This window comes from Anas platyrhynchos, chromosome 1 (assembly GCF_047663525.1).
Source record: "Anas platyrhynchos isolate ZD024472 breed Pekin duck chromosome 1, IASCAAS_PekinDuck_T2T, whole genome shotgun sequence".
NCBI lineage: Eukaryota > Metazoa > Chordata > Aves > Anseriformes > Anatidae > Anas > Anas platyrhynchos.
Window position 1 is genome coordinate 200,704,685 of NC_092587.1, and position 12,267 is coordinate 200,716,951.

At 39.2% G+C, this 12,267-nt stretch overlaps 1 protein-coding gene across 32 annotated transcripts in view; it reads left to right on the forward strand.

Moving 5' to 3' along the window:
* Positions 1 to 12,267, forward strand: part of DLG2 (discs large MAGUK scaffold protein 2) — a 1,031,289-nt gene that overhangs the window by 963,093 nt on the left and 55,929 nt on the right. For all 32 annotated transcript variants that reach the window (XR_005264704.2, XR_005264705.2, XM_027462397.3 and 29 more), the window contains one exon: positions 11,763 to 11,939. Coding sequence is in view for 30 of the 32 variants with exons in the window: in XM_027462397.3 (XP_027318198.1) it covers positions 11,763 to 11,939 (177 nt within the window). In the remaining 2 variants the exon portion in view is untranslated. The remainder of the gene's footprint in view (positions 1 to 11,762; positions 11,940 to 12,267) is intronic.

A 12,267-nucleotide genomic window follows, 5' to 3' on the forward strand; every position in this document is an offset into this window, starting at 1 on the left:
AGAGTAAAACCACCAAACATAACATTAACAAGAAGAAATAATCATGGGGTTTTGACATTTAAGAGGTAGCACCAAAGACTATCATTATTTGCTCTTTTTCTTGGTTTATTTCTGTTTTTAAATATGCTGACATCATATTTTTAAGCCCATGAGAAGGGACTACTAATGAAAAGTGTATTTACAAAGTATTCATTTGACTTGAGAAAATGAGGTTTATAGAAAACATCATCTACCAGGAAAACCATGCAACCCAATCATATAGTAAACCTTACCTGGATAAACCTCTTTTGGATAGGTAAAGGATGACAGATAATAGCTCATAGAATCCACAGAATGGGCTGAGAAAATAGTACATCTCTTCTAATCACTCCTGCTCTTTCAGGCAAACTGTTGTTTTTCTGTTATTTGTTTAGAAGGTCTTGGCTGAGTTTAGCTCTGGCCTTCAGCATTGTTCCGTATCTATTGATTGTATAAGGTTATAGCTTCACAAACTGAAGCCTTTAGAGTTTTTATGTTTGGCCTTAAGAACTAGAAGTTATGTAGAGTTTGTGCCATAAAAACATAGCTTTAGTAGTCTTTGGTTGCATGTGGATCTTTAGAAAATCACCCTTCTTTAAAAGAGACAAAGTCAAAAACAAGAATGCACTGCATTGCTTCCTGTTGAAGTCAGTGTGCTAAAACAAAAAGGACTCTATCAGCAACCTCCCACTGATTGAGTAAATTCTTAATGAGCTCTTCGAGTTCTGGCCTAGAGACAAAAGGATATTATGATTTCTAAAATAGTTGCATCCTGTAGAGTTTATGGATTTAGCACATTTCTTCACATTTGGCAGGAGAATTAATCTCCATAATAATTTTGATCAGCTTTGTCAATCTATGTTGTAGTTCCCATATGCAGGTGACACCTCGTTATTTGAAAAGAACTGGACAGCTGATACAATAAAAATGCAAATTCAACTTCTGACTCTTTTGTTCTCAAAGGAGAACTTTCAAGTCCAAGAGGAAGCCATTACTAAGAAGGAGCCATTGCAAACAAACATCTTGACTTTTCCAAAATGTCCTCTCTCCTCAGAGACAAAGCAGCCATTGATTCTATGATTCTACGGCATTGCTAGTCAGTCGAGCGAAGTGATTGCCCAGCTCTACTCTGCATTGGTGCAGCCTCACCTCGAGTACTGTGTGCAGTTCTGGGCACCACAGTACAAAAAGGACATTCAATGGTTGGAGAGTGTCCAGAGGAGGGCGGCAAAGATGGTGAAGGGCCTAGAGGGGAAGAATATGAGGAGCAGCTGAGGTCACTGGGCCTGTTCAGCCTGGAGAAGAGGAGGCTGAGGGGGGGACCTCATCGCAGTCTACAACTTCCTTGTGAGGGGGAGTGGAGAGGCAGGTGACCTGTTCTCTGTAAACACCAATGATAGGACCTGTGGGAATGGTGTTAAGCTGAGGCAGGAGAAGTTTAGGCTGGACATCAGGAAGAGGTTCTTCACTGAGGGTGGAGAATACTGGAACAGAACACACTGGAACAGGCTCCCCAGTGAAGTAGTCACTGCACCAAGCCTGTCTGAATTTAAAAAGCGACTGGACTGTGCACTTAGACACATGGCCTAAACTTTTGGGTAGACCTGTGCGATGCTAGGAGCTGGACTTGATGATCTTTATGGGTCCCTTCCAACTTGGGATATTCTATGATTCTAGCCAATGTTCTGTCTTGTTAATACTTTCTCCTGGCTTTGCCTGTTTAATCTTTTTTAATAGCTAGAGAACAATTCTTCTTCAAAAGGAGTCTCTAAAGGTTGTAGTACATAAACAGATTTATTATGACATGATCAAAAGAGCACTCTCATGCTAGAAAAGTCTGAAGACTTCAACTTTTTACATCTCCTGCAAAGAAATAAGTAAGAATATTCTGTCTGACAACATTCCAGGATTACATACTGATTTCTGATAATAGTAATAATAATATCCCATTTTACTGTCACAATTGTCTGCATTTTGGCTGGTGGGGTGTTTTTCAGTACTAGAGCCATTCTGCTAAGATGACGTCATGCCACTTTCTTTGTATTTATTATGTTCAAATTATACAAATCATAAATGTAGATCATTTTGACATAGAAAGACTTTCCCTTATTTTAGTTCTCCAGATGTCTAATATCCCTGTCCAAAAAAACAAAGAAGTCATCATATATCTAGCTGGTGGTAATAATTATGTTATCAGTGGGGTTCTTTCCTGTGCTGAAAATTTTCTTTTGATTATAACCTAGTAGAAATACAATGAATTCTGTGGGCAGCCTGGCCACAGTGTAATTTTAAAAGCTTCTAACGGACATGGGGTCATGATTAGGTCTGGGAGAAAGCAATTTGCAAACTACAGGGTGTCTGAGACAACTACCTAAAAAAACAACTACCCAAAACAGAATCTTGAGAGCTATTGTAATACTGAGAGATATCATAAACTAGTTATTTAAAAGTAATAATAATAAATAATAAATTCAGTGCTTTTATACAGTGTATTCTGTATTAGGAAGAAGTCACATTTAGAAGCAGGGAGGGAGGGGATGGCTACAAGCAGTGCTGCACACAGAGTCCCAATGTTTTGGTCTTATTGTCTCTGAAGATAACATTTTATTTTATTTTATTTTATTTTATTTTATTTTATTTTATTTTATTTTATTTTATTTTATTTTATTTTATTTTATTTTATTTTATTTTATTTTATTTTATTTTATTTTATTTTATTTTCCCTGGGGGGAAAAATGAATTAGTATTTTCAGGCAGGAAATAAGTAAGTTACCGTTTTTTTAAAACTAAGAATCATGGAACTCTTTGGCTCCTGTGTCAAACCGTGCAACCCACAGGTTGAAATTTCAGGTGAAATACCCGGTAGTTTAAAGTATCCCTAATTTGACATCCAGTCACTTTCCTTTTTCTTTCTGGATATAGATAATCTTAAATGTCACAACACAGGAATCTGTGCTGCAAACCTGTATGGGTTCCTCAGACAGAAATTTGAGATGCAGTCAAGCTGCAGTTTCACTGAGTCTGTGTGGGGAGAAAAAAACAAATCCATGAAGAAGCACATGCAAATTTCACATCATTTTGATGCATAATCCTTCAGCCAGGTCAAGGTCAGTCAGAAATGATTGCATTTCTTTAAAATAACCCCTCAGGACAAACCTAACCTAAGTTTTCCATTTTGTTGTGTAATTCAAAACTCACTCACAAATTTGGGGCTTCATAATGAAATTTCACACAGTTCCGAAAGTACTCCTCAAACAGCATGTTATTGCAGATCTTCTCTGGAGTTTTTTCAAAATACTGTAGCCTAAATACATTAACAATACATTGAGTACAATGTAAGTGAATTTAAAAGATTCTACATTTATCAGAAATGCAACTAAAAATAAAAAAAAAAATATATGGTAAGGGTCAAGGAATATGCTCACAGTTTAATGCTGGTTTCAGATTTTTGCAAATCAAATGGAAATTCTGTTTGGCCCCTTTATGCCCTGTAAAATGTTGAAACAATGAAAAGCAGAGAACATGAAAGAGCTTCATTTTCTTGGGTTACCTTTCAAGTACTTCTAGAAGAGCTGGAAGCCAGATAAGTCTGAAAGCAACATGAATTCTGTCTATGTCCATGGCTGAAAAGCTAAAGCTGCTGGTCCTACCTCACAGTGGGCTGTCACCTGTGCTGCATTTCCTAGAACAGCGTGGAATTGATCATCAGGTCCACTGTCCCAAGCAGTGTGTTGTGATGGGCACACAGACAATTTGGCAAATGAGCTAAAGACAAGGAACATGATCAGTCATCCTTCCTGCCACTGATGAAGTTAAAAGCTTCAAAACCTCTCTAACAACATGAGTCCCTGAGGCTCTGACAGGCAGCTTCCTGAAGTGATCAGTGATGCTTCACACCTCTAGCTTCGGAGTTTCATATCTGAGACTTCTGTTTTCCTTCCTAAACACCACCGATCTTGGCTGTGACATGGCACAGTGACAGAGATTGTGGCATTGACAGAACATTGTGTGCTGTTGCACAGCAAGAGCATGAAAGTATAGCATACATTCATTGACTGACAAATTTTTAGAGGGGTTTAGACTTCTGAAAGCATTGACTTCAAGTTTTTCAGTGTAGAAGAACCCATTGCCTGGAGAGAACACAAGAACTAGCAAAGCACCCAAATAAGCAAACCAAACAAGCACTGCTTGTAGGAGCTGATATTAAGGATCATGGCAGGATCTGCAAAATGAACAAAATATTCCCCAATGACAAATGGCAGTCCTCTTTCCTGATATAAATACAGAAAGAAAATATCTCCCCTCTCCTAGTGAAATCTTTCTGGAACTAATGCTGCTGTCTCCAAACCTCTTTTCATTGAAGTCTGTGGCAAAGCTCTCTACCAAATTCCCACTAGGAGCAAAATGATAAAGAATGGCTTGGAGTGAATAGAGAAACTGCTGAATGAAATAAAGAAATAGCATGACAGCAAATGGAAGGGGCTTGGATGTAAATGTATGATAGGATTTGGAAGTGCCTGAAGGGCAGCCCCAGTCCCTCAGGCTCTCCATCAGTGGAAGCTTAGACCTACCAGCTGCATTAATACTCCAAATTTCATATGCCTGGGAGCATCCTCCAGACTTATGGCCCACCACTGCAGCCCCATCCCTTCCTTTATGTCCTATTGCCCACCTCATAAGGGAGATGTATTCAGATTGTTGCTGGGAATGATCCCTAGCCCATTCTGATTTCCAAAGAGCACTTGGAAACCATGCTGAAGTGCCCTAGCATTGTTTAATATAATAGTACACATGTTGCTGGCACTTGTTCCTCTCAGGCCAACTACAGTAATTGAGGTTGAGGGGATCAGCTTCATGATGCAACATCATTAAAACAGGAAATACTCATTGGAAAGAAACAAACACACAACAAACCAGGAATCACGGTTTCTTTCAGTCAAAGGCCTGAGACAAACATTTTTGTTTGTTTGTTTGTTTGAAACCACACTGTTGTAGTATACTTTTAATGAAAGGTGTTCTTCAAAACAGTCCACTCCCAACCCTTTCAGAGGTGACAATGTGTGACTGGATCATTTCTAGCACAGGGGCTGCTCTGGCAGCCTGTAGGCATTGCAAGCAGCACCTCAGAGCTTCCCAAGCTCACATGGGGAGAGCAATCTTTCAGTACGATCTACACGTAGGATTCACCTGTTCAGCTTCTCCAGATGAAAGAAAACCTGGGAGAAGAAGGTGGAAGTCTTTATTGGCATGCTACCAAGTGAAAATTTAACCCTTCTAATAACATCTTAATTGCATTGCAATGGCTGTCTCTATCACAACACTGCTGTGCTCTCTGTTGTAGCTATAGCAATGAATTACACTAGGGTTTCTTTCATTTTGCTTTAATGTTTTCTTCAAGCTGAGCCTGCAAGTGGGTGGAAATACATCTATTACCAAGAATGCAGAAAAGACAGCAAAGAAACTTGGGGTCAAATTCTGACTCTAGTACTGAATTACTGTATAAAATCAGGAAAATTATTAGATCTCTGTGTGTTGAATTTCCCCAATGTTTAAAAAAAAAAAAAAAAAAAGGGGGGGAAGAGGAGGGCATAAGGCAGATGTAAAGAAGAGGAAGAATAGTTTATCTCTCCCTAAATCTCTGCTAAGGAAATTTTCAGAGAAAATGGTGATATCCTTAACTCATGTAAATGCAGATATGCTAGCAGATTGCAAAAGAGTTAGGGCTGTTTACAGAAACTGAAGATCTCTCCTGCTAAATGTTGTTGTCATTTCATAATCAAGTAAATGGCAAAGAGCAGCCTGTAAATTTATGTGCAAACTCCCATCTGTGCCAGAAGAAGAAAGTAATTTCAAAGATGCAAATAAAGCTGCCACACAGTACCTGAACTGTATCATATTGAGATTACTAGCCATGGTACAGTGATATGGGAGATTTGTTTTTTTTTTGCACTGAACATAGAGGGGCATTCAGCAAAATATATTGCTGTGCTTGAAATGCATTAATATCCCTTGCCTTGTCAGGAAGATCATGAAGACTACTTACAAACAGTGTTTAATACCTCAGATGAGGAATCAGTTTCTCTGTTAAATTTCCTTTTTTTGTCCCCGGGCTTAGCAAGACCACTTACTCTTTCTGTACCTTACTTTTAATTTTGGAAATGCTGGTAACAATACAGGCGTGGTGGGTGCCAGTAGGTTGCAATGCATGGGATTGAACCATGAATTGATTTGCTATTTCCATAAATCTAATATAAGTTCTCCTATGCCAAATATTTATAACTTCTGATGCAAGAAGAGTTATTACTAGAATAGAAATTAGAATATGAGGAAACACTTCCTTACCATGAGAGTGACCAAGCACTGGCACAGGTTGCCCAGAGAGGTTTTGGAGTCTCCTTCTCTGGAGATATTCAAAACCATCCTGGATGTCATCATGCACAACGTGCACTAGGTGACCCTGCTTGGCAGGACGGGGCTAGACCAGGTGGTCTCCAGAGGTCCCTTCCAACCTCAGGCAATCTGTGATTCTGTAAATTTACTATGCGATGCAGCTTAGTTTTTCAACATACCTCAGATGCTAAAGTGTTTACACTAAATTGAAGAAAAAAAGAGTCCCCATTTTAGTGGTCTTCACTGTCGTATAGACACCTCACTGCACATTTGGTAGTATACTGTGTCTTGGCACTGACCGTATTTTCATTTGAAACAAATTTTGAGCAAGGAATTTTGATGCTGTTGTGAAACGCTTGTCTCAAGTTTTACACTGAAGTGGGTTCCTAATAATTATTAAGAAGCAACCAAGCAAAAAAATAAAACCTGTTAGGTTCTTTCCAAATTACTTCTTGGATTAGCTTAGTGCAATGATCACTTCTGAAGTCTGGAATGATGTCAGGGACTCATATAATCTTGAATATTTCTGATATCCAGCATGTTCTAAATGTTTCACTTCTCAGGACTGTGCTTCTTAATTTTCTACAAGCAGGAAACCTTCACAAAGAAGACAGCAGCAATGTATGGCATTCAAACAGCACTTTTTAATTTCAGAATGTTGTACAAATATTAAATAATTTTCCCCAAACTCAAGCAAAAAATTGGAACTGGGGGAAAAAAGAAAAAGTCATTAATGGAAATGCAGCACATATCCTTTAAAGCTTTGGTAATCACACCCATTCCTATTGCTATTTTTCTAATAAGGTAATTCATAAGTTCAACACACTTGTTTGAATTGTTTTCAGCAAACTTTGTTTCCTATTTCAATGTTTTATACACACTTCAGAATAATCACTGGTCTTTCTATATTTGTAACCCAAAAATGTCTCATCTATCCTGTGTAACCCAGGTTCCTATTTGTGAAATGCACTATCCAGAAGATACTGAACAGAAATTTTTCTTATGCTGATGTGGCCTAACAGTGACATCGGTGATGGCTATGAAATGAAAGTTAAATAATTTAAACTGATTTCCTTTGTCATAAAGAATAACTATATCTGTTCAACAGTAGACTTAATCAGCTGACTGGGAAAAATGAGCCTTGTAGAGCTCTTGGTTCTGTCCTACGTGATCCAAAAAGGGCTGAACAGTGGATGCAAATAGCTGGCTGAGGACTCAAACACCTGAAGGAAGAACTCCTATTTAAGATGTGCTTTTGTCAGCTGTGGAGAAAAAAAATAAATTAAAGAAAAAAAAAAAAGGAGAGAAGCTGTTAATATCCATGCCTCTCAGATATTCACCATTAGAAAACTGTAAGGTTATTGAGGTCATTATTATTTAAAATTGTAGTAAAAGACACTAAAAATGAGTTACAGCAACCCATGAATAAGCAGGCAGCATTTAGTCATGTCAGTATGCTCAGTAAACTCGTTAGCTCTGCTAATCTGTATCTCCATAATCTACACTGTGTGCTTGTGTTGTGGGGAGATACCTTTAACTTTTCAAGGAAAAATTCATGGGTCTGTATGGGGTAAATCCTAGTCTGAATAACACTTCTTGGTGCTTCTTTTAGATATCTTCATCTCTCAGAGATGTGTGATGTGTGCTCCTTGGTAGGATGGGTCTCTTATAGGACTGGGCTGCTTATGTCCTCTCCATAACATTTTGCAAAGATACTAATGCATTTCAGCTTTTCTTCTGATATTCCCCATGGAATGACAGAGCCTATCTTGTATGGTATCTGGCTGAAAAAGCCAGGCAGACTTTTCTGAGAGCTGGACTTTTCATTGAATCATAGGATAGTTGGGGTTGGAAGGAGCCTTAAAGCCCATCCAGTTCCAACCCCCTGCCATGGGCAGGGACACCTGCAAAAGGGAAGGTTGCTCAAAAAGCCCCATTCAGCCTGGTCTTGAACACTTCCAGGGATGGGGCATCCACAGCTTCTCTGGGAAACCTGTGCCAGGGCCTCACCACCCTCTAAGTAACAAATTTCTTCCTCATATCTAATCTGAACCTACTGTCTTTTACTTTAAAGCAATTACCCTTTGACCTATCACTACGTGCCCTTGCAAAAAGTCCCTCTCTAGCTTTCTTGTAGGTCCCCTTTAGGTACTAGAAGGCCTGTCTGTGGTCTTCCCGGAGCCTTCTCTTCTCCGGGCTGAACAACCCCAACTCCCTTAGGCTGTCTTCACAGGAGAGGTGCTGCAGCCCCTTGATCATCTTTGTAGCCCTCCTCTGGACTTGTTCTATCCTAACATCTTCTTGTGTGAGGGTCCCAGAGCTGAATGACGGGTGGGATGTCACAAGAGCAGAACAGAGCAGAGGGGGACAATCCCTTCCTTCTCCCTGCTGGCCACGCTGCTTTTGATGCAGCCCAGGGTACGGTTGGCTTTCTGGGCTGCAAGCATGCATTGCCAGCTCATGTCGAGCCTCTTGCCAACCAACATCCCAAAGGTCCTTCTCTTCAGGGCTGCTCTCAATCCATTCTCTGCCCAGCCTGGATTTGTACTTGGGATTGCCCCAACCCAAATGCAAGACCTTGCACTTTCCCCTGTTGAACCTCATGAGGTTGGCACAGGCCCACCTCTCAGGTCTGTCCAAGTCCCTCTGGATGCTATCCATTCCCTCCAGCATGTTGACCGCAGCACACAGCTTGGTGTCATCAGCAAACTTACTGAGGGTGCACATGCATGCAACAGTGTCTAGAATGAAGAAAACTTGTTCTATAGCTGGGCCAACTGCCTACTTGTAAAAGTATGTTTTACAGAACTACAAACGGTTTCAAAGTTGTAAGCTTAAACGCGTATAAATTTAAACCTGTCTCTTAATTTGAAATGTTTGTGAAAGAGCACTGAAGTCAGCTCTTGTATCATTTTCATCTAGTAATGGAGTAATCAGCATCTGTAGAGCATGCAGCTACAAGTCCTTCACTCTCTGAAACATTTGCTTTAAAATTCTCTTGTCTATCTATAATCTCATTTTAATTATCATTACATGTGATTACTCCAATCATAGTAAGTCAGTCAATTCTGCATTCCCTGTTAATGTCAACTAGCACAACGGCAGTCTGTGATGTTAAGTTCTGCTCTAAGGTGAAAATGTCTGTTCAAGGACAAAGAACACCGCTCTGATTTCTTTCTCCTCCTTAGCTTTTCAACACACCCTTTACCTTAGAACTTTCAAAATATTGAGCATTTCAGTTTGGCATGCAGTTTACCTCTGGGATGTGACAGTCTTGCTTATTCTCTGCAATGGAAAATATTGTCACTTGTTTTGAGTGATTTAGTTGTGTGTAGATTCAGAATTGTAACATCTTCCCAATATTCAGCATGGCAGCCAGCTCTGTGATCAGGCTTTTGAGATGTTGATAGGCTTCCATGACAAGGAACACAATTACTCAGTGAATTTCTCAGATGATGGCTCTTTAATATGGTGATAAAATTTAGAGTGTTGCATGCCGATAAGAGCAATACCAACAGAATGATGTGCTGTAAGTCTGTTTGTATGTGCACTGCCATTTCTTCAGAGATTGGGTGTCATTAATTGATTAAGGATAAGCAGCTGATGGTGCATAGCTTCCTCTTCATCACTCGGCCTCATAGAAAGCCTTATTTGAGAAGGCAACAGATGATCTGCTACTGATAAGAATCCTTCACGAAAATATTTTTTTACTAAGATATAGCCAAGTTTTTTTTACTTTCGTTCCAAGAACATTTACCAAGAAAGGCACAAGCTCATCCAAGCTCATGGATTACATAAAGTTCAGCAGGATTAGTTATTGTGTTCATCCTCAGAGAAAGGAATTATCTGGGCTTTTCTGAAGCTGTTAGACTGTAAACTCTTTAAGAGAATGCATATTCTAAAAAGCATTTTTTCTCTTCATGAAGCAGATCCTTCATGCAGAATGAGTGCTTATGAGACCTTTTGAATGATTTTGGTTGCATAGTTACAACTCCAATAACTTTTTTTTTTTTTTTATAAGTTCTCCTCATTATGAGAGGTAGCCTTGAGTGTTTTAATTTTACCCATAAAGCTGTTATAATCATTCTGTGCAACTATGCTACAATGCATAACAATTAATTATATCAAATCCTTCTCACAGATGTGTTTACCAATGAAGAAATTACTTCAACTTTATTTCTGACAATAAGGAGTTGGTCTTATTATGTCCCTCTTGGGATTTTACTCATCTATCCTTTCTGTAGTTAGTATTATAATCATATTATTTACCCTATAGGAATTTCCCTACGGGAAAATAAACATCAGTTGTTGTCAGGCACACGTTCTTTAAACTGTATTTTGTATGGGAAAAAAAAAAAATCTATATATCTTCTCCTATTAGAAACCAAGATCTAGGTTTTTATCTGGATAACTTCAGCTAGCCACCTGCACACAAATAAAGCCTTTCTGGAATTCATGTCCAGGGCCTTTCAATGGGAAATACAGAGTATGTTGACCCCAGGGATTGCTGGTGGAGGTGCAGGGCATAGGCCTAGATGAGGCTGAGGATTGTTTTCACTGTAGTTTGGTAATACAGAGCTCAGTGCAGACTGAAGGTCTTTTTCAGGATCTGGTTGAATACATTGGCAATTAGTTCATGCTGAATTACTCCCAACAACAGTTTAACAACCAGGTATATTAAAGATGGCTCTCCATTTCTGCTTTAGAGTCCATATACAGATATTAATATATGTACCATACACAGGACATGTACATAGTATATGTACTGTACATAGGACCATTGCATAGGCATACCCAAAGCAGAGGTCCACTTTAAACCAGTGGAAAACCTCATCAACATCAAAGAAAACAACCAGATATCTGGACAAGTTGTGCTGCAGTGGGGGACTGGATGTGGACAGAGAAACTGGTGGTGCTGCATGCACCTAGAGGGCATTTTGAAGGGACATGTGCCAGACTATCATTACTTTGATCATGGCATCTTTCAGTTTAGTTTAGTTTCAAGTTTCAGGAATTCCATCCTATCACAGGAACAATTTTAACAGCCACAAATTACTTCTGGCAAGGTCACAGAGGAGTTTCCGGCCACCGGACTTTTTTTGCTGGATACTATGAAATGGTGATTGTTCTTTATCGAGTGAAATAGTAAATATTATACTTCACTGTTCAGTTTCTCTTAAAACAAATGTATTCTGTAAACATTACCTTCAAAGCAGGAAGTTTTCCTCCAAGACCTTTCTCTTTGGAAAGGAGAACTGGTTAGCTGGAACATAAAAGATGACAAAATGTTCAGAAGTAAATGTTTCCAAGACTGAGATAATCACTTGTCTTTACATCTTTATTTCCTTTCACAGAGCTATGTTTGACTATGACAAGAGCAAAGACAGTGGCCTCCCAAGCCAAGGACTCAGTTTTAAGTACGGAGACATCCTTCATGTCATCAACGCCTCAGATGATGAATGGTGGCAGGCGAGAAGGGTCACTCTGGAGGGAGACAGTGAGGAGATGGGAGTTATACCCAGCAAGAGGAGGTGAGTGCTGCCTCCTCCTTCCTCCTTCCTTGGCCATGATGTTAAAATATTCCATTTTCTTTAAAAAATAAACAAACAAACAAACAAAAAAGTATGCATCAATCTGCTGGAAAAAAATGGGGAAAGTAGAGAAAAATCCCACAGTCATTATTTCAAGAGCTGGAAGATAAGATTTTCACTGTGAGATTTAAAGAGCTTGGGCTATTTAGCTGTGTTGAAAAGAAACTGCAAAGGTGATTTGATTAGCACTTTCACAGAGAAAAGTGGGATGGGGGAGAGAAAGAGAGCACCATCTATTAAAGATAGATTGTCTATTAAAGAACTGCAA